Genomic DNA, 26,061 nt, shown 5'->3' on the forward strand with positions numbered 1-26,061 from the left:
TTGTCCCGCAAAAAAACAAGACCTTATACAGCTATGTCGACAAAAATAAAAAAGTTATAGCTCTTTGAATGAGACGATGGAAAAACTTAATAAAAGCTTGGTCATTATGGCCTAAAATAGGCTGGTCACTAAGGGGTTAAAGTCTGTGAATAATCTGATGTGTTTAAAATCTTTTTTTTTTTGCTCTTATAGCATTTCCCACATTCTAAACGAGATTATGGTTTCTACTTTATGTGAATTCTCTGCGGAGTTCCAAAATGTAAATTTCTTTGTAAAACATATTTCACATATAGAACATCAAAATGGCTTCTCCCCTGTGTGATTTCTCTGATGAGCCCTAAGTTTGCCTTTAGTAGTAAAACATTTACCACATTCTGAACATGAATATAATTTCTCTCCTGTGTGACTTCTCTCATGTTTAACAAGATATGATTTATCTGTAAAACATTTCCCACATTCTGAACATGAATACGGCTTCTCTCCTGTGTGAATTCTCTCATGTATAACAAGATATGATTTGTGTGTAAAACATTTCCCACATTCTGAACATGAATACGGCTTCTCTCCTGTGTGACTTCTCTCGTGTTTAACAAGACTTGATTTATCGGTAAAACATTTCCCACATTCTGAACATGAATACGGCTTCTCTCCTGTGTGAATTCTCTCATGTTTAACAAGACTTGATTTAACTGTAAAACATTTCCCACATTCTGAACATGAATACGGCTTCTCACCTCTGTGAATTCTCTCATGTGTAACAAGATATGATTTATCTGTAAAACATTTCCAACATTCTGAACATGAATACGGCTTCTCTCCTGTGTGACTTCTCTCGTGTTTAACAAGACTTGATTTATCTGTAAAACATTTCCCACATTCTGAACATGAATACGGCTTCTCTCCTGTGTGAATTCTCTCATGTTTAACAAGACTTGATTTATCTGTAAAACATTTCCCACATTCTGAACATGAATATGGCTTCTCTCCTGTGTGAATTCTCTCATGTGCAACAAGATGCGATTTTTGTGTAAAACATTTCCCACATTCTGAACATGAATATGGCTTCTCTCCTGTGTGAATTCTCTTATGTGTAACAAGATGTGATTTATCTGTAAAACATTTCCCACATTCTGGACATGAATACGGCTTCTGACCTCTTTGAATTCTTCTGTTTGTTAAAAGACCTGAGATTTTTGTGAACGGTTTACCACATTGAAACCTTTTACCCCCTTTCTGAGCTGTACTTGTGGTAACAATCTGTGATTGGTCAGGAGAAGGTTCCTCATGATTAGTGAAATTATATGATAGGTCTTTACTGTGAAGTCCTGGATGTACATTAAGGGTAATGAAGTTTTCTCCTGAAGACTGCTGCATGATATCTTCATCTTCTACTTTATAATTTAGCAATAACTTGAAGTTTCCCTCAGAGATTTTACTGGGATTTTCTGTTAGGATTAAAAAAAATAAATTTGATTTTGTTTCACAATAGAAAAGTTGACAAATTTATAAGATTCGTATTAGGCTGGAAACACACATGCAGTGTTTTGAGCCAAAGTCAGAAATGGATCAAGCAGGAAGAAGTTTAAGCCTTGACTTTTGACTCCATTCCAGCCTTATAACGCTTTGTATTTCACTTTAAAATAAATCCATGACAGTCCAGGATTCTGGTCTACACTCAGTCCTCCACTATTAATTTATTACATAAAGCTTGACTTAATAAAATTTTTTTTTTTTGAAAAGCAGAACCTTGTCTGGCAATGAACCCTGTTCTCTGCTAACACATTTGGCTGTTTAAATACTAATGAGGCCTACACAATCTTAACTTAATATTGTTACAGTCTAATCTTGGCGCTACAGTCTACATTTAACAAGATAATGTGTCATGAGACAAATCACAGGATGAATTCATGGACATGATAATGAGGTCTGCATATCCTAATGGCTGAACAGTCACCGGATCTCAATTTTATAGGACATCTGTGGGATGTAGTGGAATAGGCAGAGTGAAGTTATCAATCGGAATCTGGAATAAAGGTTTCCAGTACACAGTAATATCATTCCACTAAGAATTCAGTCTGTTCTAAGGGGAAAGAGTGTTCTGTCAAGTACTGATAATGTGAACCTAATGAAATGAAGTGGCCTCATTCAAGTTTTAGTCATGTGACAATTTAATAGCGAATTGTTGTTCTATTTCTCTGCCAACCTATATGTATTTGGTCTTGTTTTTCTCAGAACATATAGGGCTTAAAATAAGTGATATATTTAAAGAGGCTCTGTCACCACATTATAAGTGGCCTATCTTGTACATAATGTGATTGGCGCTGTAATGTAGATTACAGCAGTGTTTTTTATTTAGAAAAACAATAATTTTTGACGGCGTTATGACCTATATTAGCTTTATGCTAATGAGTTTCTCAATGGACAACTGGGCGTGTTTTACTATATGGCCAAGTGGGCGTTGTGGAGAGAAGTGTATGACGCTGACCAATCAGTGACCTACACTTCTCTCCATTCATTTACACTGCACATAGCGATATAGCTATATCGCTATGTGCAGCCACATAAACACACTATAACATTACTGCAGTGTCATGACAATGAATATACATTACCTCCAGCCAGGACGGGATGTGTATTCAGAATCCTGTCACTTCTCTGCAATTTACAGCATAGCGAGATCTCGCTGTAAATGGCAGTTTACAGCGTAATCTCGAGAGACTACGCCTGCTTTGCTGTAAATCACAGAGAAGTGGTCAGGATTCTGAATACACATCACAGAAGATCTCCATCCTCCCCAGGACAAGCCCTTATATACCCGTCAGGGGGAGGAACATCTTGCCAGTTTCTAGTCACTATCATTATAATGACTTTAGTTTGTATTTCTACTGTCTGTAAGTGAGTTGTGTCTTTAGCACTATTATGTGTATTGCCCGACTATTGTCTGCCACAGCCAGGATGAGAACACAATGGGGAAGATAATTGGATCTGCTTGATTTGCTGGTCTGCACTCTAGCTGAGTAATGGTGGCGCCTCCTGATGACCCCCTGTGGGGACTGGACAATGAGAACTCTTTATGTCTCATGGACTGTACCTCTAAATCGTCTGATTGTCCATAGGTTGGAGACACGACCTGTGGTACCTGATTACAGAGTCATTCCTCTCTGCTGAGGATTCACAATAAAACACACATAATGCACCATCACAACCTCTCCCCTCATATAATAAGTGAGCTGGCCATGTAGCCTACACAGGCCGCTGGCCACCTCACTCATAAGCCACTTATTACAGTTCAATAAGAACAGTCCACAGGCTGTAAAGAAAGTCCAGTGCAAATGTATATCCGGGGCAAAGAGCAATGTCTGGGAACACAATCACCAGTTTCAAGAAATTTCCACAAAAGTTCCACGTAATCTGTTCATTTTGGAAGAGCTGATCCGGTGGCTTCCAGGATAGTCCAGCCTGTGAGATATAGTCTCTGGGGTCAGGAGGTTTCTTGGGACCTTTTATCCAGTTTACAGGTTTCTGCAGACTCCGCATGGTCCATCCAGACACTTTCCTCCCCACTGCATCCCACCACACTACAGGGTGGGCCATTTATATGGATACACCTAAATAAAATGGGAATGGTTGGTGATATTAACTTCCTGTTTGTGGCACATTAGTATATGGGAGGGGGGAAACTTTTCAAGCTGGGTGTTGACCATGGCGGCCATTTTGAAGTTGGCCATTTTGTATCCAACTTTGGTTTTTTCAATGGGAAGAGGGTCATGTGACACATCAAACTTATCGAGAATTTCACAAGAAAAACAATGGTGTGCTTGGTTTTAACGTTACTTTATTCTTTCATGAGTTATTTACAAGTTTCTGACCACTTATAAAATGTGTTCAAAGTGCTGCCCATTGTGTTGGATTGTCAATGCAACCCTCTTCTCCCACTCTTCACACACTGATAGCAATACCGCAGAAGAAATGCTAGCACAGGCTTCCAGTATCCGTAGTTTCAGTTGCTGCAGTCACTGTTCAGAATTGTAGTGAGTCCATAGAAGTTGGTGGCAGAAGATGGGGAGATAGAAGTCCAATCGATTTGAGAAAACAAGGGCCTTGGGCATATTTGAAAAGGGACTGAAGTCTCATTATCATGAAGGTCATCACTGCTGTTGGGACCAGTGTCTTGTTGTCCTTCGCAGACCTGCTCATCCAAAACTTCTTCTTCCACCTTAGAACTCGCTGACTCTCCAGTGTTCTCCTCATCCATGTTGGAAGACTGTGTGCCTGGAGAGTCCATACTGACCGTAACATCCACAACATCATTGGACAAAGACAAATCAGACCTCAAGGTAACAATACAGCTGGATTCCTCAACCTCTTGGAAATCCTGGGCTGAAGGGAATGCAGGAAACACATCGCCAGGAGAAGAACAAACATCATTGCTCACTAGTGGGTCTGTTTCGTGTGACTTAACCTCAGTTGGGCTTTCAGAACTGGCACTGGTGATCTCAGTGCTAAAGGTTTCAGGAGGTCCAGCGCTAGTTATATCTCCTGTGTCTTCATCATCCACAGGATTTGTTTCTGTAGATCTATAGACATCCTCTGTATCCATTCCTTCCGGTCCTGAATTAAGTTCAGAATCTTTTCCCTCTTCCAGGTGCTCCCACATCTTATGGGATATGCTTTCCCCACACTCCACATCACTCATCTCAGAACACTCTGGAGCTTTCTCTGGGGATCTGTAGTGATCCGAGCCTGGAGCAGCAGCACAATCCTTATAACACTGTGCTGGCCGTACACACCATGTTTGCGGCACCTCTCACTCTGCTTGTGCCAGACACCAATTCCAGTCCCAGAACTTATCATCCTTGGAGGCCAAACATCCCAGAACATCCATGGTCTCCTGGTACAACTCCCTAGCTCGCACAAGAACTTGTTCCTTCCTTGCCATAATCTGAGCCTTATCCCAAGCCCAGCGTTCAATGTCTTCTGTAGCCTTTGGTCCGAGACAGTCCATTGCATCCTGGTAAACCGCAATTGCTCTCCTCACGATAGACATCCTGGTGTGCAGACCTCTGTCCATCTCTCCTGCACTCGCTTGATCCTACTTCTGACACCAGTTGTCATGGGGTTTGTTAGGTTAATACACGATCAACAGAGCCAGTGACGACAGGGCAACCCCAACAGGGTTTATTTCATCCAATAATGACATAACAAATCGCGTTCAATGCAGGAACAACACAGTACACAAAATAAGGTAATCACAGGAACATCTTCAGAGTGCTGGCCTCAGCTTCAGCTCTCCTGAAGGTCTAAATCCAGAAGATCTCCATCCTCCCCAGGACAAGCCCTTATATACCCCTCAGGTGGAGGAACATCTTGGCATTTTCTAGTCACCATCATTATAATGACTTTAGTTTGTAGTTCTACTGTCTGTATGTGAATTGTGGTCCTTTGTGCTATCATGTGTATTGCCACAGCTGGGATGAGGACACACGGGTGGAGATAATTGGATCTGCTTGGTTTGCTGGTCTGCACTCCAGCTGATTAATGGTGGTGCCTCCTTATGACCCCCTGTGGGGACTGGACAATAAAAACACTTTATGTCTTGTGGACTGCACCTCTGACTCATCTGATTGTCCATTTCCTGGAGACACGACCTGTGGTACTGGATTACAGAATCATTCCTCTCTGCTGAGGACTCAGAATAAACCACACATAATGCACCATCACATCATGGATCTGTTTTTTTTAATCCAATATAAAAAAAAAACCCACATCTTTAAACCCACTTTGAAAACTTCTTAAAAGCGTACCTAATTTTTAGACGACTTTTCAGAATAATCTGTTATATGTGTGTACAGGAGCAATAACACTATTTCTGGCCATTACATGACTTGTATCTGGCATTCTTTTAGCAGTTTTCCCTCTGCAGGCTCTATCTTTAAATCTAAATTTTCACTGAGGTAGTGGATGGAGCCTAACTGCTATCATGTCTTCTATACACTGCACACAGAGCAGAGAGCCACCCTGGTCTACTATCTCTCTGTAGGTCACCCTTAGAAGCTGCAGCAGCATGGAGCACATCATACAGCAGTAAGGAGCAGTGTAGCGGAAAATCCAGCACAGAGGTGACATGTAACTCTTACCAGCAGCCTATGTCTACTTTCTCTGCTTCTGCTCCCCCTCTCCTCTTCAAAGACTTTTATTGACAACAGCATCTGTGTCTTTGTGCTCCTGCTCCCTCCTTCTGCTTCCCCTTCTTTTCCCATAGACTTCTATAAGCAGCAGCATCCATGTGTCTCTCACCTAGTGGCACTAACTGTAGCGTCCATGGCCACGGGCCGTCGGGTTTACTTACCTCTCGACGCCCACAGCCATGAATCTGTGAGCGCTGGTCCCCATCTCCATCCTAGGAGACGCCAGCACTCACTTCCACTCCGTATCGCTGTGTCCCGTAGGGTGCGCGCGCACGCTCGTGCCTGCTCTTAAAGGGCTAGCGCGCTAATGAAAACAATCATCATCATCATAACTCACATGATTTCCTGGAATGTAAGAAGGCCCCTGCCCTTCTGATCCTTGCCTGAGCGTTGTTTGTTGTATCCTAGTTTGTCTAAGCAAATGGTCCCCATGTGTTTTCCAGTGTTCCCTGTTCCTGTATCCCGTGCTATCCTGGTCAAGTGGCGTCCTGTAGTCATGTTGTGCTGTATTCTACGCTTGTCTTGCTACTCCACGCCTGACGTCTACCTGCTTCCGAGTTCCAGCCGAGCCTGCCTTGCTACTGTCCGAGCTGCGACAGTTACCCTATACAACCTATAGACTGTGACCTGCGCCCTGTTGGCCAGCTGCCATACCACCAAGGCGGTACGGCCCAGTGGGTCCACAAACCCTAAACTATAACAGTAAGTAAATTACAAAGTTGATATATATCAGGAATACTATTAGATTACCACAAGTTGTTAGAAAAGTTAGTGTCCATTTAAAGAAGACATGTTCCAAAAAGCTATTTAGTGTATAGTAGATTACAGCGGAGATCTGATTGCTGGATATTGAGGCCTAAGGTTGCACTACGGAAATATCCTGAAGACAAGATGTCCCCTTGTGACTTGTGTGCAGAGTTGTCATGGGGACCCTCTGTGTTTTCTACTAGCTCCTCAATTCTTGTCCCAGGCTCATATTAAATATAGAACTATAATGAGGATCTTTCTTCTCAGCTGTAATTATTAGAAGATTTGTAATGGAAGAACCAAATAAATGACAAAGTACAAAGGAAATAACCAAAATGTATGTGTTTTTTCATTTCGATTGTATCCTAAAATGATGTTTAACCGGTTGAGGACTGCCCACTGTGTATATATGGTGCAGGTTTAAGTTTGCTGCCTGAGTGATAGAGCAGCTAAATGTCGGGTGCCCGATCGTCAGATACTGCCAAGGACCCTGGAAAGAAGACAAAAGTATTTTTTACCACTTGTCTTCTCTGCACTCACGTACACAACGCTCAGTGAGCGCTGCTGCCTCTATGGATCCTGATGGTCATGTGACTAGTCACACGATCGCCGAGAAGCCAGTAGTAGGAGGCTGCTGCTGCTGTATCTAACTAGACCAAGCACAGCCCTATCACGGACAATAGTCACTATAACAGGGCTGATCTCCCTTACTGTAAAGCGCCAGTTACAAAAAGGAAAAGTATAGTGTAAAAAAAATTAAATTAAATAATAAAAGTTCCCCAAATATCTTTTCTGATGGAAAGGCCATAAAAATAAAAGTTAAAAAACAAACAAAAATAAATGAAGTCAAAACTACACATAAACCCCTACCTTAACGCATTGTCACCTATATGTATGTAAAAAGCGTTAAAGGGAAGTATGGAGCACGCTCCTACTCAACGGGTGTCGGCTGTGTAATATAGCCGACACCTTATATGTAATATGTGAGGAGTACATTAGGATATATGTAATATGTGAGGAGTACATCAGGGTATATGTAATCTGTGAGGAGTACATCAGGGTATATGTAATCTGTGAGGAGTACATCAGGATATATGTTATATGTGAGGAGTACATCAGGGTATATGTAATATGTGAGGAGTACATCAGGGTATATGTAATATGTGAGGAGTACATCAGGGTATATGTAATATGTGAGGAGTACATCAGGATATATGTAATGTGTGAGGAGTACATCAGGATATATGTAATCTGTGAGGAGTACATCAGGATATATGTTATATGTGAGGAGTACATCAGGGTATATGTAATATGTGAGGAGTACATCAGGGTATATGTAATATGTGAGGAGTACATCAGGGTATATGTAATATGTGAGGAGTACATCAGGGTATATGTAATATGTGAGGAGTACATCGGGGTATATATAAGCTGTGAGGAGTACATCAGGATATATGTAATATGTGAGGAGTACATCAGGGTATAATAAGGTGTGCGGAGTACATCAGGGTATAATAAGAGGGTATAATAATGGGGTATATAATACAATTCTCCATAGATGTGTGTTACGCTGTGATGAATCCTTTATGCACAGGCCGGTGTCACACTGATAAATGCTGTGCTTTCCGATCCTCTTTTGGTCCACACTCTGCACCTTTGTAGTTTGGGGAATTTTGCTGGGAAAGTGTTGTCCTGGTATAATACGGGCCCCCTCGCTTCCAGCAGATATGTTTGGGCCCTTCTCTTCCTGGTTACCAAATATTAGAGTCCTGATAATCACCTCCTGAAACAGAAGGAAAGTTCCCCTCGGACCGGCTCATCTGTATATTTTTTCATCCTCGACTAATGGGAGTCATATCTTTTTTATTTTTCATAGACGTCGTGGTTTGAGGGCTTTTTATTAATATCATTTTGGGGTACATGCAACTTTTTAAACACTTTTTATTCCATTTGTTAATCACGTTACCTTTATCCTGCGGGTTATTTTTATTTTATTTTTTTGTTTTGTTGATTGAGCAGAGTAGAGGCTTATTTTTGTGGGGCGAGCTGTAGTTTTTGTTAATACATACAACTTTTTATTACATTATTATTTAGAGCTAAAGTGACCAAAAAAAAAAGCGATTCTGACGGTTTCATGTTTTTTTTTACGGTGTTCACCATGCGATTTAAATAATGTTATATTGTAATAATTCAGACTTTTTACGGAGGCGGTGATACCAATTTTGTTTATTTTTTTACAATACTTTAAAAGGAAATGTGGGAAAAGGTTTTTTTTAATTTTTTGTACACTACTAAAAATGTTTTTAACTATTTTAACACTTTTTATTAGTCCCTGCACGGGCTTTGAACCAGCGATCGTCAGACATACTAATGTATTGAATTAGTGTCATTTTTACAGGCTCCTCGTGCCCCTCCCAAAATCTGATGCTAAGCCTAGTGCATGACCGGAGTCATAGATCACCTTGTAGAGAACTTCTATGTGCAGTCACAGCTCCCTCAGGTCCGGCACTATGTATAACACATTGTCTGACATGTTACTGTAATGTAGAACTAAGGAGGAACCCCACCTTACCAAACCTCCCAATTCACTTTCTAAATTCATTATTACTGACCTGTGGTAACACCTCCTGGAATTTCCTCCTCCACTTCACTCTTACACGGTGTATCGCCCCTCACCCGCTCTTCTTCTTCATCCTCCACTTTATTATTAGTCAGATTTTCCCCCTGATGTCACATATGTAATAATTCAGTACAATACAGCAGAGAGTGCGAAGAATCTAACAGATCAACATAAGAAACCACCAAAATCTATGACCCCATCTAGGACCGCAGGACCAAAAATCTCCACACCCCCTATATAGATGTGGTATAGGGCTCAGCTTCATCTACCTGATGATTCTCTGGGACATTGTGATTTTCCTCTGGACAGTCCTGGGAATACAGAGGACTGGGACTTCTCTCTGGTGGATTTCTCCTACTGGATCCATCTGTAGGAAACACACAGTGACTGAATACCTGACTACTGTATATCTGTCTATATATCACACACTTCCCTCTACACCTGCAATTCTATGTTTATTTAATCAAAGTCTAAAGGTCGCGTCCTGAGATTTGCGGATACAGTTTACTGTGGTCGATCGCAGAGGACATTTATTAAGAGCTCCCTGCCAACCAAAAAAAAGTGCCCTGGTACGCCCCGGAACAATTACACCTCTGCTTATTAGGGAATTCTACATTTCAAGAGAGGGAACCCACAGTGAAGACCCTCATCTTTTATTAGTCACACAAAGTACCTGTATTAAGGAAAACAACTACTCCAAGTTCTCTCCACAAGGGATGGGAAACCACTGAGGTGTTGGAGGAAGCTCTACGGTTTTATAACACCAAGTTTCCTTTTATCTGGTGCGGTTATGAAGAATAAGAAAATAAAAATATATGATTACATTTAGTTAATTGGTTTTCAGTGAGCCAATGACCGCACCATTAGAGAGACGGCCTCCCTCCTGGACAGGAAACAGAAGCTCTATAAAGAGAGGGAACACCCCCATCCTCCTCTGTAGCAAGACTCATGGACCTATTAGGACAAATACGTCAATATATATTTATTTTTAAATGAAGACGACCCCCACTGTCCTCCTCAATATATACAATAATCAGCCATAACATTAAAACCACTGACAGGTGACGTGAAGAACATTGACAATGCACCTGACAAGGGAGGAGATATTTGGCAGCAAATGAACAGTTTTTAAAGTTGATGTGTTGGAAACATGGCAGGCAAAAGAATCTGAGCGACTTTGACAAGGGCCAAATTGTGATGGCTACACGACTGGGTCAGAGAATATCCAAAATGGAAGGTCTTCTGGGGTGTTCCTAGTATGCAGTGGTTAGTACGTATCAAAAGTGGTCCAAGGAAGGACAACTGGTGAAAGGGTCATTGATGTGCGTGGGGAACAAAGGCCTGGCCATCTGGTCCGATCCCACAGGAGAACAAACTGTTCAAAAACATAATGCTGGCTATGACTGAAAGGTGTTGGAACACACAGAGCGCCTCTCATTGTGGCCAGCCGCGTCTACACAAGCGCCATTTTGCAGGAACCAGCATACTACAGTGCCTGAGGAAGGTCAAGGATGTGACTGAAACGTTACTGCCAAAATAATAAATATCTACCTTGAAAATTATTCCCGTTGGTGTACATTGTATCTTCTTCATACCTTACTGGGTTGGGCCCCTACGTATGCACCCACCTGAGGACCTGGTGCTATCTAGTCCTCGATAAACGGGAACACACAGAGCATTTCAGCTCGCTGCATTTAGGGCTGCATCACTGCGGACTAGTCCAAGTGCCGATATCTGTCCTCTGGCAAAAGCTTCTACAATGGGCATCAGAAATGGACCATAAAGCAATGGAAGAAAGTTGCACGATCTGATTAATAAAGTTAACTTTTACATCAAACGTATGGCCGGGTGCGTCGCTTTCCTGGGGTAGAGATGGGAAGATCTACTATAGAAATAATTGCAGAGTGGCTGGCGGCTGAGGAAGGGAGATGCTTTGGGCAATGTTCTGCTGGTAAAACTTGGGTCCTGGCATTCACGTAGATGTTATTTTGAAACATACCACCTACCTAAACATGGTCATATATCAAGTAAACCCCTTCATGGCAGCAGTATTGTCAAATGTCAGTGGCCTCTTTTAGCAGGATAATGTGCCCTGCCGCACTGCAAACATTATTCAGGAACGGTTTGAGGGACATGACAAAGAGTTCAATGACTTCAAAGTGTTCAGGGCTCAAAGTGTTCACTTCAACTCCAAATTCCCCAGATCTTAATCCGATCGATCATCTGTAGGACACGCTGGAAAAACAAGTCCGATCCATGGAGGCACCACCTCACAACTTACAGGACTTAAAGGATCTGCTGCTAACGTCTTGGTGCCAGATACAACAGGAACCTTCAGAGTGTTTTGTTGGCACGAAGGGGCCATACACAATATTAGGAAGGAGGTTTTAATGTTATGGCTGAAGGGTGTATATCTTAGGCTCTGTCCAAACCCAGTTTTGAGCCTCCAGTCGGAGTTACACGTCACTAGAACTCCCGATGTATACCTTCCACGGAAAGCTGCAACGTATCTCACTGTATAGACCTACAATGAGACACGTTGCCTATACAGCCCCTTTCCCCTCGCAGGCAGCACTTCACTGAACAATACACGGTATAGGGGTACAAGGGTAATCTTTACTACTCCCATGCGGAAGATGCAGTCAGTGTAACAGAGGTAAACAGTGATCACCCCACCTCGCCTTCACCTCTTCCATACTCCTCCTTTTTCCCTGTAATGATAGGGGTAGGGAAACGGACAAGTGAGCCCTAATCTACCCGCCACTCTGTCCCTGCCTACTTGCAACGACCCGCCCTAGGCGACGGGGTACAACTGGGCGGCGGTCCCTACGCTCAGTAAGTGCACGAGACAAACATACAAGGGAATATAAAGCAAAGGGAAAGGGGCAGTTGCCCACGGCAAAACCGTGAGCAACAGAGTGGTGAACGAGCCAAGTCAAACCAGGAGAGCACGAGGTACCAAACGCAGAGCAGAAGAGTAGTCAGAAAGCCAGGGTCAGTATGGAGCAGGATCAAATAGTAGGAGCTGTAGCTGGGCCAGGAAACCACACGGAAAGAATCACAAGCAAGGAGGAACAGGAAAGGCAGGTATAAATAGACAGAGGGCGGGAGCTAGCTGAGTCTGGCCAGGCTGTGATAGGCTCTCCCACTCCTAAGCCTGCCAGCCTGAGTGGTGGAAGATGGAGTCAGTCTCAGAGAGATAGACTCAGGTGAAGACTGATCACCTCTGGAAGTTAACCCCGAAGCTGTGCCTGGCAGATCCTTTACATTCCCCATATACTATGTATAGTTCATAGAAACAATGCCTGTCATGCTGTATGTACTGTAGTTTGTTCCCCCCTTGCAGCCGCCTCATTCGGGGAGTATGTATTGTGCCCAGCTAGGAGGTGCGGGCTGGAAGTGGGGAGTGTTCTTGTCTGTGGCATGAGCACTGCAAGGTGGACATGACTAAGCATGAGCCTGGGGCACGATATATACTGCTGTGCTGGTGTGGCGAGGAGAAGGGGGTCACATCCACCGTGCACACTGCAGGCTCTATTGTCTCTGTTCTAGAGAATGTTATTCAAGGAGCAAGATCAGGTCAAGCCTCCTCCGATCCTCCGAGGCGGAGATACACAGTATTGCAAGGATTGAGTTTGCCCAGGGAAGCTCCAGTGATAACTGTTCAGTTACATCATTGGAGCTTCTCACCTTATCCGTTCAACGGAGTCCTGTGACGGATACCACATAGTGCCATCTGCCAGCTATAGGCCCCCATTGTAAAAAAAATAATTATGTTTAGGGTATATGCTTTTTACTGGACTCCGCAGGATGGAATAGTGTAGTGTACTACGCTATTCTATACCGTTTTATTGCTGTATACTGACGTATATCAGCCCGACGAAGGCCAAACAGATGGTTCAGTGAGATACCTCAGGTAATGGTTCAAAGTATGGCCATAAGATTTCTTATATACAAAGATATTAAAATAATCCTATGGGCCAGTAACAGATGTGTATCAACTATGAATAATACGGTGGCAATGTATACTGCAGATAACACAATAATGTTAGTAGAAGAGAAGAATTTCTCCTTGTTGTTTACTAAACCTTTCTTACTAAGAGTGATAGAATCATGAGAGAAGGGAAATGTAGGAGAACTTCACTATGGAATGGCCACTTGCTCCATTTTGCTTGAATTTGGAATAATTAAATTAACTTCAGAATTATTATTGGATATTTGGATTCAAATATTTTGCTTTCTGAACATATTTAATTTTGGGCGGAGATTTTGTTGGATAATATCTGTGTTTGGCTCTAACGCACTGAGGATAAGGGGCCACAACTTCTTGTTATCTTTAGTTTCAGACAGTGAAAAAAAAAAAGTAATGTAGGATCATATAATTTACTGGCTTTTCATCATGAGCGGATGTCATTTAATATTGTACTACTTACAGGTTATGTACACCTTTGAACTGAATTCTTTTTAATGCTCATTTGCTTCCTAAATGTAAAATTAACCCCTTAATGACCGGGCATGTTTGTACCTTAATGACCAAGCCAGATTTGTCAAATCTGGTATGTCTGACTTTATCAGAGAATAACGCTGTGAAAGTTTTGAATATCCAAGTAATTCTGACATTGTTTTTTCGTCACATGTTGTACTTTATTTCAGTGGTAAAAGTAGACTGATACGATTTGCGGAAATTAATAAAAAAATAGAAAAATGGAAGAAATTTTGTAAAAATTACCATTTTCCCCTATTTTTAACTGCAATATGTCACATATGTACATACATACAGTACAATTTTTTTAATTAAATATATATTTCTATCTCTTTACTCCATTTTGGCAGCACTTTTGAAAAAATAAAATAAATTTTCAGCAATTTAGAGGACTTACAAATTGAATAATAATTGTATAAATTTTGAAGTACATTTTGTTTTCCTGCACCAAGCCAGGTTTTCAGAGGCTCATAGGTCTCAGAGTGATGGAAACCCCCACAAATGACCCCATTTAGAAAACTAGACCCCTTAAGGTATTTACCTAAGGGTATAGTAAGTATTTTGACACCACAGTTTTTTGCTAAATTTAATACATAGCAGGTGAAAAAAAAAATAATTTCATTTTTTTTCATAAAAGTATCAGTTTGAAGACCAATTTCTTTGTAAAGCGACCATGAGAATGAAGAAACACACCACAAAATCTATCACCCTGTTTCTTCTGTTTTCAAAAATACCCACAATGTGGCCCTAATGCGCTGCCTGGACACACGGCAGGACCCAAAAGGAAGGGAGCACCCGGAGGCTTTCAGGACTCATATTTTGCTTGAAAATGTTTTAGGCCCCACTGTACATTTGGAGAGGCTTTGAGCTGCCAGAACGATAGAAACTCCCCATAAACGACCCCATTTCGAAAACTAGACCCCATAACGTAATTATTTAGGTGTATAGTAAGTATTTTGACCCCACAGTTCTTTGCTAAATTTAATGCATATCAGGTGAAAAAAAAATTTCACTTTTTTCATAAAAGTATTAGTTTGAAGACCAATTTCTTTGTAAAGCGAACATGAAAATGAAGAAACACACCCCAAAATCTATCACCCTCTTTCTCCTGTTTTCAAAAATACCCACATTGTGGCCCTAATGCGCTGCCTGGACACACGGCAGGGCCCAAAAGGAAGGGAGCACCCGGAGGCTTTCAGGCCCCACTGTACATTTGGAGAAGCATTGAGCTGCCAGAACGATAGAAACTCCCCATAAACGACCCCATTTCGAAAACTAGACCCCTTAAGGTATTTATCTAGGGGTATAGTTAGCATTTTTACCACACAGGTTTTTCGATAAATATATTGGCATTAGTCTGTAAAAATTTAAATGTACTTTTTTTCTGAAACAACATAGAAATGTTTATTATTTACAAGGAATAACGAAGAAAATGCACCCCAACATTTGTAAAGCAATGTCTCCTGATTACGACAATACCCCATATGTGGTAATAAACTGCTGTTTGGACCCACAGCAGGGCTCAGAAGGGAAGGAGCGCCATTTGGATTTATGATTTTGCTGGAATGGTTTTCGGTGCCATGTCGCATTTGCAATTCACTGGAGGGACCAAAACAGTGGAAACCCACCAAAAGTGACCCCATTTTGGAAAAACCTTCAAGCAATTTTTCTAGGGGTATAGTGAGCATTTACACCCCACGGGTCTTTTGCAGAGTTTATTGGAATTAGGGCGCGAAAATTAATATCAAATTTATTCTTACAGGCTTCTGTAACAGAGCGATCGCTGTACCTGTCCGTTAGTACCGAGGGGGCTTGCTGTAATACACAGCCGACACCCGCAGCGTATGGAGCGGGCTCAGCACGTGAGACAGCTCCATACATCAACCGCCGCACCATGACGGGCTATTAAGTCATAGTGCTCAAAGGGGTTAATGCACAGCGGATGGTTCAAAGTGAAAATTGCAATTTTCCACTGATACGCCATTTTAGTGCATAATATGTTGTGCCCAGTTTGTGCCACAGAAGACAAATACCTCATAAAATGTTAAGCGGGTTCTCTCGGGTATGGCGACGCCATATCTGTGGGCGCAAACTGCTGCTTGGGCACGCTGCAGGACTCAGAACGGAGAGAGCGCAATTTTGCTTTTGGAGCGCAGATTTTGCTTGGTAGGTTTCTGTTTTGGGTTTCGCTGGTATTTCAGTTTATAATTTGGGGGTATATGTTATCTGTGCGGAGAACATCAGGGCATAATAAGAGGGTATGATAATGTGGTAAATAAATAATATTTCATAGATATGTGGCCGGTGTCGTACTGATAAATGGCACCCGATCTTATCCACTTTTGGACATTCTGCACATTTTGCATCGCCATATTCTGAGAGACAGAACTTTTTTATTTTTACACCACCGGAGCTGCGTGAGGGCTTATTTGTTGCGGGACAATCTGTCGTTTTCATTGGTACCATTTTGGGGTAAATGCGATTTTTTTTGATCACTTTTTATTCAATTTTTTTGCAATCCTGAGCAAAAAAACAGGAATTCTGACACCGTTTTTTAGGTTTTAGGTTTTCTTTTTGCGGCGCTCACCGTACGCTATAAATTAAATTTTTACTTTATTCTGCGGGTCAGTATGATTACGGCGATACCATATGTATATAGGTTTGGTCCTTTTTTTTAGCGTTTGCACAATAAAATGACTTATTTATAAAAAAAAATTCTGTGTCACCATATTCTGAGAGCCATAATTTTTAAATTTTTTAGTCAAAAAAGCTGTGTAAGGGCTTGTTTTTTGCGGGACGCACAGAAGTTTTTATTGGTACTATTTTCGGGTACATGCAACTTTTTGATCACTTTATTCTTTATTTAGGGAGCAGTGGTGACCAAAAAAATTGCGATTCTGTCATCGTTTTTCTTCTTTTTTTTTTTGCGGTGTTCACAGTGCCGGAAAAATAACATTATAGTTTTATAGTTGGGGTCGTTACGAACGCGGTGATACCAAATATGTGTACTTTTTTAACGGGTTCATTTTTTTTCTATAATAAAAGTCTTATTATAGGAAAAAAAAGCATTTAGTGTTTATAGAACTTATAACTTTTATTTTTACACTTTTTTTAAAACATTTTTATTACTTTTTTTAATTTTTTCACTTGTCCCACTAGGGGACACTTAGTCTTGCAGCTTTGTACTCTAACTGTCATTGTGACGTGACTGTCACACTGACAGGAAGCAGAGGAGGAACGGCCGGAGGCTGTTCCCCCGAGGCTTCCGTACATGGCAACCCGGAGGTCATTATCTGACCTCCGATTGCCGTGACAAGCATCGGTAGCCCCCACGATCACTTCGTGGGGGCTGCTGATGTGCTTCAAACCACTTAAATGCGGCGACGGCAATCCGTCGCCGCACTTAAGGGGTTAACTGCCGAAAGCAGCAGCGATGGTCCGCTGTCCGGCGAGACTGATGTCTCAGCTGTCTAGGACAGCTGTCAGCGCGCGTCTGTCACTCTGTGTTTACACAGAGTGACAGTTTGAAATGCGGACGAAAATGAACGTCATGGTTCGGGAACTAGCAGCCGACCATGACGTTCATTTTCGTCCTTGGTCGTGAAAGGGTTAAGCAACTTACTAAATTAAAATGTCATTAAAAAGGTCCTACCACTTGGCTGCTGTAGAGCCTGTGTAATTCCTGTAGACAGCTGGTCTCCTGCAAATTGTATCTCAAATCCGTCACTCCACTGCTGCTGGCGCCTGACTCAACCGCTCTCCCTCCTCCTTTCTTTTTTTAGTGTTAGAGATAGCCGGGTGTCTGTGTGTGTGTGTGTGTGTGTGTGTGTGTGTGGGGGGGGGGGGGGGTTGTACATAGTAGGTACGAGTATAGATAAATCATCTTGATAGCCTGTGTGCTCTCCTTCCTATCTTCACTATGATACTAACAGCTTGTGTGATCTTGTCTTGCAACCCTCCGCTACTATCTCTAAAGCTGGGTTCACACGACCATGTTACGTTCTTAATGTACGGAACGTATTACGTTCCATACATTACGGACGTAACATGGTCGTGTGAACCCAGCCTAACACTGAGAGAAGGGAGGGGGAAGAGCAGTAGAGTCAGCCATTAGGAGAAGTGCACTGACGGATTTAAGTTAGAATTTGCAGGAGACTGTCCACAGGGGTTTTGCAAAGTCCACAGCAACGAAATGGCAGGAAATTGTAATGAAGACTATTTAGAAAGTTGCTTCATTTTGCATTGAGAAAGAAAATGAACAATAAAAAAAATTTCAGTTCAAAAAGGTGTACATAGCCTTTAAAAGGAACCGGTTAGTAGGTTTAAAGCCTCTAAACCACCAGTATGCCGTCATGAAGCCGGAGTTTAGCACTCTAAACTTGCCTACCTCAAAAAAAGGACATTTAGGGAATGGTTAGTAAAGTAAATGACAACTTACCGGAAGAAGTCCAGCAGCATCGGGTGCATGCACATATGAAGCCGAGGACACTACACCTCACTTTACTGTGCATGCGCAGTGAACTGTCCTCTGCTTCATATGCTCCTGATGTCGCTCCCAAGCTCGTTTCGGTAAGTTGTAATTTACTTTACTAACTATTCCCCAACGTCTGTTTATGAGGTAGGCAGGTATTGAACACTAGACCCCGGCTGTATATCGGTATGCTGGTGGTTTAGTGGCTCCAAACCTACTGACAGGTTCCCTTAGATATTATTGGTTGATCAAGGTTTCTTAGAAGGTGTGAACCTCTACGGTTTCGACATCAATGTATTTCTATGTTATTAATTATGGAAAAAAATCGGCTGCACATCCTGAATATGTTATGGAATCACTGGTTGAGGAATTCACAAAAGTCTGCTGGAGACCGTCGGGGGTAAGCGTGCAAATAAAACCCCAACCCCAAATCCGTCACAACTCTGATCTAAAGAATCTAAGGCTACTCTGAGGTATTCGCCAGAGCCCACCGCAAGGCGGGATGGTTTTTGATGCACAGAACCCAGGTTGTTCTAACAGAGCTCAGTGTTGTATAAGGGGTGCAATGCAGGCTACACCTGAACAGGTAACCAGACAGCCAGAGGGTAAACAGAAAGTCCAAAACAGAGCTAGTGGAAATCAGGTACAGCAGAGGTCACAACCAGCCGGGAGCAAATAATCAAAACCGGTAAAAGAGGGGTTAACGAGAGACACGCCGAGGTCAGTTTCCAAGAAGTCCAGGGCACAGGGTAAGTGAGAGCTTCATCACAACACCTAAGAAAGGAGAAAATTCACAAGCAAAGAAAGCTGGAGGAGGCCAGTTATAAATACCCCCGCCCCCCACACCTGACAGGAAGAAGACAGAGAAGTGGGACAGGCTCAGGAAGGAAACAGAACCCCCCAGAAACTACATCAGTAGCCATGGCGATCTTAAAGACACAGACGCTTCCTAACAGAATACAGATAAATCAGAACAGAATCTTAAGGGTGTTTGGTCTCCTTACAGAAGGTTAGAAGCTCATGCCGCAAATGACAGAGGGCTGATATTAACCCCTTCCAGCATCGCTCCTTACATGTTCAGCACAGGCAGGAGGTAAAGTAAGGAACGTCTGTTTGCCACTCAGGCATTGACCCCATCAGGAACGTCTGACAAACTCTCCGATTTTATGAGCAGGATGACAAAGGGAAATCATTGTGTGTGGGCGGGGGAAGCAGGACTCACAGGCTTTCTCTAGGAGTCCTGGCAGTATTTATACCGTTCTTTACCTGAAAATACTAAATGATGTAATAGAAAACGTTATATCCCAGATCTCAGCGTCTACCCCCTGATCCTATGCTGCCCTCTGATAGGGGGACATAAGAGACCTGACACATCCACACTAAATGGATTGTTCTAACTGAGCAAATCTTCTCAAATAGGAGGCTGGTCCAGAGAGTAGCCGTGCGCCATGGGACCTGCGGCTGAAAGATCCGACAATCAGCTCATATCACCGGACAAAACTGCGGGCGGTCACATAATTAATATGTATGTAATATTACACAACTCCCAATCACATGAACCCCAACAATATAATACAATGGAAGTCGCTCTTTAACCCTCTCACTGCTTGTCCGGAGCTGTGCTCATGCAGGAGGAAAAGTACTGAGCGCAGCTCGGACAGTAGTGTTACTGCAGGGAGAACGGCGTGTAATGAGCAGCAGCTTCTCCCTGCACAGTAACAGTAAAGTTTAACAGTCCATGACCACCCTGACCAGGTCTTCTACATTTCTTGCGTCCTGCTGCTGGATTCCGCTTGTTCTTGAGTTCAATCCCCCTGAAACTCCATTCCAATAAAATGTTTAAAATAAAATGTAACGGAGAGTAAAATAAATAAAGCATTAGATCTCCGAACACACATTGTTCAACCTGTTTTACTTACAATCGGATCCGCATTCCTCATTACTACCAGTGACCCTGTGTATTGTGTCTTACACGGTAGATCTTTAACCCTTTCTTATCTCTCTCCACACTTTATCATTACCAAATCCTGTGGGAGCTGGTTCCATGACTTTACGGTTCGGACAGTGATGTGCGGCATCAGGACTTTGTCATGAAATTGCATTCAACTCATCTGAATGTTGTTACTACAAATTCATGCACCTACTGCAGAAAGAACCACATTCAGATATATGGAAACTTCTGTGTGTGAACATAACCTAGTGCAGCCGTGCAGCAAAGCAAGGAACGTGTGATCAGAGATCACCTGTCTGTATATACTGCACGTGACTAAATTAACACTTCAGAAAATAAACATACAAAATATAATATCTGTATCTTCTTACCTTGTGATGTGCGCGGCCGGTAGTCCTCCATCATGACCTCCTCGTACAGATCCTTGTGTCCTTCTAGATATTCCCACTCCTCCATGGAGAAATAGACAGTGACATCCTGACACCTTATAGGAACCTGAAACACACAATGATACAGTCATTACCCAGACACCTCCAGTGCTGTTACTGTAGAATTTCCCAGCATTCCCAGCAGTGTCACCTCTCCAGTCAGCAGCTCAGTCATCTTGTAGATCAGTTCTAAGATCTTCTTCTCATGTATCCGGGAGTGAGGGGGAGGCTCTGTGATGGGGCTCTGACTACTGCTCCATCCTCCTGACTCATGGATGATGGGAGTCGCACAGTCACCCGATGTCTTCTTCACTATTGTGTACTCCTGTGTATGGAGAGACACTTAGAGAACTGAACACAGTATTCCCCCCTCAGTAGAGAGAGGGAGATTGTGACCCCACTGTATAGAGCTCTAGTGACCCCACATCTGTAATACTGGAGAACTCACCTACAAAAAGACATTGAGAAAATACAACGAGGCCAAAACTAAGAAGGAAATAATATTGGGGGACTAGATGGACCATGTGCTCTCCTCCTGCCGTCATCTTCTATGTTTCTATATAGAGGTCATCCTGATCCTCCTGGTTCCTTGTCATTGCTCTACAACATTACTATTGCTGCATTGGTGACATGACACATAACTGACCATATTGGTGGCTGATCTTCAGCTTTTCTGCTGGTGGCTTCTTGACGTCACTTGGAAGGTCTGGACGCTGTTATACAGGACACTGGATTCTTCCTATTACTTCCTATTATGTATTGTCCCTTCCCTATGTGTGAATTGTTCTATAATGTAGAAAAGTTTACCTCTCCGCTCAACAGGTAGATGATCTCCAAGGTGAAGTCTAATATTCTTCTGCTCATCTCATACCTGTCCTTGTCCATCCTTGGTTGGTCACTCAGGAGAAGGAGCGTTGCGGATGAGAAGATGAGAAAACTGGAGGAACTGGAGGATCTAGTACTGCGGACGTCTTTATGAAGAAAGGAGAAGATGGAGATCATACAGGGGACAACATCATGTGTGACATACAGAACCTCACTTATTGATCATTGAGAGAAACATCTTCTCAGAGCCGTCACCACATGGAATAAAGGGGTATTCCCAACACGGACATTTCTCCCCAGGATATGCCAGAAACGTCTGGTAGATGCGGCTCCACCTCTGGCCGTGCTCGGCTGTTTCTGGAACTCCTATACAAGTTAATGGAGAGAGTCGTGCACATGTGTGGTCACCTCTCCATTCATTCTCCACCTGGATGTAGTCATCACCTCACCAGGCGGGTCGGGGGACCCCCGTTCTCCACATAGAGGTGGGACCCCCATATATCAGACATTTATGGCATATCTCTCAGGTGAGAAGAGTAAAATGAAGACACCCCCGCGCTCCACACAATGAAAACCTGACTCATGACAACCTGACACATGGTGGATACTGGAGAGACATTGTAGACATCTCACAAGACGTGGTGCACACTATGCAGTCAGTGTTTGATATGAACGGTGAGGTTCTGCAGCAGCTGAGGTGGAGCGGAACATGTAGGGAACATGGAGGGAACATGCAGTGTGATCTCTTATCATCATGTTATAGCGCAGGTGGAGCGGAGCAGAGTGATACATTGTTTTGTGGGATAAGATTCAGTATAAGTTTGTATTTTACTCATTTAACCCCTTCCTGCACAGGACATTTACCACTCAGGAGTTGTTCACATGACATAGGGAAGAACGGACACCTGCTGCAAAGGCCGGAGACCGGAGAGGACGTCGACCCCGAACATTTAACTATTTAGATGCCGTGGTCAATAGCGACTGCAGAATCGAAGCTGTAAGAAAGAGGGGGGGTCCTCTGTGACAGATCATCGGCCCCTCGCGACACGATCACGGGGTATGGATGGCTGTCATGGCAGCCTGTGGTTATGAAGGTCCGCCATCTTTCTGCTCCCATTAACCCCTTAAACGTAATCACGATATACTGCGATATTAGTATTACAGTGTATTGTACCAGCGATCTATTCATCACTAGATCACGTCCCCCAGAAGAGTAATGCCATTTGTTAAAAATAAATAAATAAAAATTTTAGTTCTCTACAAAATATTATTAAATATAAAATAAAACCTTTTTCCCATTTTGTCTTTAAACGAACGGAAAAAACACAAATAATAAACATAACTGGTATCACCGCATCCGTAAACACAAGGATTACAATAAAATGTTATTTACCCGCACGGTGAACGCTGTGTGGCAGGCACTACCTACGGGGGGGGCTGTGCGGCAGGCACTACCTACGGGGGGGCTGTGCGGCAGGCACTACCTACGGGGGGGGGCTGTGTGGCAGGCACTACCTACGGGGGGGCTATGTGGCAGGCACTACCTACGGGGGGGCTGTGTGGCAGGCACTACCTACGGGGGGGCTGTGTGGCAGGCACTACCTACGGGGGGGCTGTGTGGCAGGCACTACCTACGGGGGGGGCTGTGTGGCAGGCACTACCTACGGGGGGGGCTGTGTGGTAGGCACTACCTACGGGGGGGCTGTGTGGCAGGCACTACCTACGGGGGGGCTGTGTGGCAGGCACTACCTACAGGGGGCTGTGTGGCAGGCACTACCTACAGGGGGGCTGTGTGGCAGGCACTACCTACAGGGGGGCTGTGTGGCAGGCACTACCTACAGGGGGGCTGTGTGGCAGGCACTACCTACAGGGGGGCTGTGTGGCAGGCACTACCTACAGGGGGGCTGTGTGGCAGGCACTACCTACAGGGGGGCTGTGTGGCAGGCACTACCTACAGGGGGGCTGTGTGGCAGGCACTACCTACAGGGGGGCTGTGCGGCAGGCACTACCTACAGGGGGGCTGTGCGGCAGGCACTACCTACAGGGGGGCTGTGCGGCAGGCACTACCTACAGGGGGGCTGTGCGGCAGGCACTACCTACAGGGGGGCTGTGCGGCAGGCACTACCTACAGGGGGGCTGTGCGGCAGGCACTACCTACAGGGGGGCTGTGCGGCAGGCACTACCTACAGGGGGGCTGTGCGGGAGGCACTACCTACAGGGGGGCTGTGCGGGAGGCACTACCTACAGGGGGGCTGTGCGGCAGGCACTACCTACAGGGGGGCTGTGCGGCAGGCACTACCTACAGGGGGGCTGTGCGGCAGGCACTACCTACAGGGGGGCTGTGCGGCAGGCACTACCTACAGGGGGGCTGTGTGGCAGGCACTATCTACAGGGGGGCTGTGTGGCACTACCTACAGGGGGCTGTGTGGCATTACCTACAGGGGGCTGTGTGGCACTACCTACAGGGGGCTGTGTGGCACTACCTACAGGGGGTCTGTGCGGCAGGCACTACCTACAGGGGGGCTGTGCGGCAGGCACTACCTACAGGGGGGCTGTGTGGCAGGCACTATCTACAGGGGGGCTGTGTGGCACTACCTACAGGGGGCTGTGTGGCATTACCTACAGGGGGCTGTGTGGCACTACCTACAGGGGGCTGTGTGGCACTACCTACAGGGGGTCTGTGTGGCAGGCACTACCTACAGGGGGGCTGTGTGGCAGGCACTACCTACAGGGGGGCTGTGTGGCAGGCACTACCTACAGTGGGGCTGTGTGGCAGGCACTACCTACAGGGGGGCTGTGTGGCAGGCACTACCTACAGGGGGGCTGAGTGGCGGGCACTACCTACAGGGGGGCTGTGTGGCAGGCACTACCTACAGGGGGGCTGTGTGGCAGGCACTACCTACAGGGGGGCTGTGTGGCAGGCACTACCTACAGGGGGGCTGTGTGGAAGGCACTACCTACAGGGGGGCTGTGTGGCAGGCACTACCTACAGGGGGGCTGTGTGGCAGGCACTACCTACAGGGGGGCTGTGTGGCAGGCACTACCTACAGGGAGGCTGTGTGGCTGGCACTACCTACAGGGGGGCTGTGTGGCACTACCTACAGGGGGCTGTGTGGCATTACCTACAGGGGGGCTGTGTGGCATTACCTACAAGGGGGCTGTGTGGCACTACCTACAGGGGGGCTGTGCGGCAGGCACTACCTACAGGGGGGCTGTGCGGCAGGCACTACCTACAGGGGGGCTGTGCGGCAGGCACTACCTACAGGGGGGCTGTGCGGCAGGCACTACCTACAGGGGGGCTGTGCGGCAGGCACTACCTACAGGGGGGCTGTGCGGCAGGCACTACCTACAGGGGGGCTGTGTGGCAGGCACTATCTACAGGGGGGCTGTGTGGCACTACCTACAGGGGGCTGTGTGGCATTACCTACAGGGGGCTGTGTGGCACTACCTACAGGGGGCTGTGTGGCACTACCTACAGGGGGTCTGTGTGGCAGGCACTACCTACAGGGGGGCTGTGCGGCAGGCACTACCTACAGGGGGGCTGTGTGGCAGGCACTATCTACAGGGGGGCTGTGTGGCACTACCTACAGGGGGCTGTGTGGCATTACCTACAGGGGGCTGTGTGGCACTACCTACAGGGGGCTGTGTGGCACTACCTACAGGGGGCTGTGTGGCACTACCTACAGGAGGTCTGTGTGGCAGGCACTACCTACAGGGGGGCTGTGTGGCAGGCACTACCTACAGTGGGGCTGTGTGGCAGGCACTACCTACAGGGGGGCTGTGTGGCAGGCACTACCTACAGGGGGGCTGTGTGGCAGGCACTACCTACAGGGGGGCTGTGTGGCAGGCACTACCTACAGGGGGGCTGTGTGGCAGGCACTACCTACAGGGGGGCTGTGTGGCAGGCACTACCTACAGGGGGGCTGTGTGGAAGGCACTACCTACAGGGGGGCTGTGTGGAAGGCACTACCTACAGGGGGGCTGTGTGGCAGGCACTACCTACAGGGGGGCTGTGTGGCAGGCACTACCTACAGGGAGGCTGTGTGGCAGGCACTACCTACAGGGGGGCTGTGTGGCACTACCTACAGGGGGCTGTGTGGCATTACCTACAGGGGGGCTGTGTGGCATTACCTACAGGGGGGCTGTGTGGCACTACCTACAGGGGGATGTGTGGCACTACCTACAGGGGGCTGTGTGGCACTTCCTACAGGGGGCTGTGTGGCACTACCTACAGGGGGCTGTGTGGCACTACCTACAGGGGGCTGTGTGGCATTACTACAGGGGGGCTGTGTGGCATTACTACAGGGGGGCTGTGTGGCATTACTACAGGGGGCTGTGTGGCATTACT

General features: G+C 45.1%; 2 protein-coding genes across 2 annotated transcripts in view; both read right to left on the bottom strand.

Moving 5' to 3' along the window:
• Nucleotides 1–26,061, bottom strand: part of LOC142664704 (uncharacterized) — a 358,460-nt gene that overhangs the window by 150,558 nt on the left and 181,841 nt on the right. The gene's annotated exons all lie outside the window — the stretch shown is intronic.
• LOC142664715 (zinc finger protein 878-like) overlaps nt 1–26,061 on the bottom strand; it is a 33,858-nt gene that overhangs the window by 1,255 nt on the left and 6,542 nt on the right. Inside the window, exons 2-7 of the mRNA XM_075843995.1 lie at nt 21,696–21,859; nt 21,040–21,213; nt 20,832–20,955; nt 9,825–9,922; nt 9,548–9,659; nt 735–857 (exon numbers count right to left, since the gene is read on the bottom strand). Of these exons, the coding sequence (XP_075700110.1) occupies nt 735–857; nt 9,548–9,659; nt 9,825–9,922; nt 20,832–20,955; nt 21,040–21,213; nt 21,696–21,773 (709 nt within the window). The 5' untranslated portion in view covers nt 21,774–21,859. The remainder of the gene's footprint in view (nt 1–734; nt 858–9,547; nt 9,660–9,824; nt 9,923–20,831; nt 20,956–21,039; nt 21,214–21,695; nt 21,860–26,061) is intronic.

The sequence above is a fragment of the Rhinoderma darwinii genome, chromosome 1 (assembly GCF_050947455.1).
Source record: "Rhinoderma darwinii isolate aRhiDar2 chromosome 1, aRhiDar2.hap1, whole genome shotgun sequence".
NCBI lineage: Eukaryota > Metazoa > Chordata > Amphibia > Anura > Rhinodermatidae > Rhinoderma > Rhinoderma darwinii.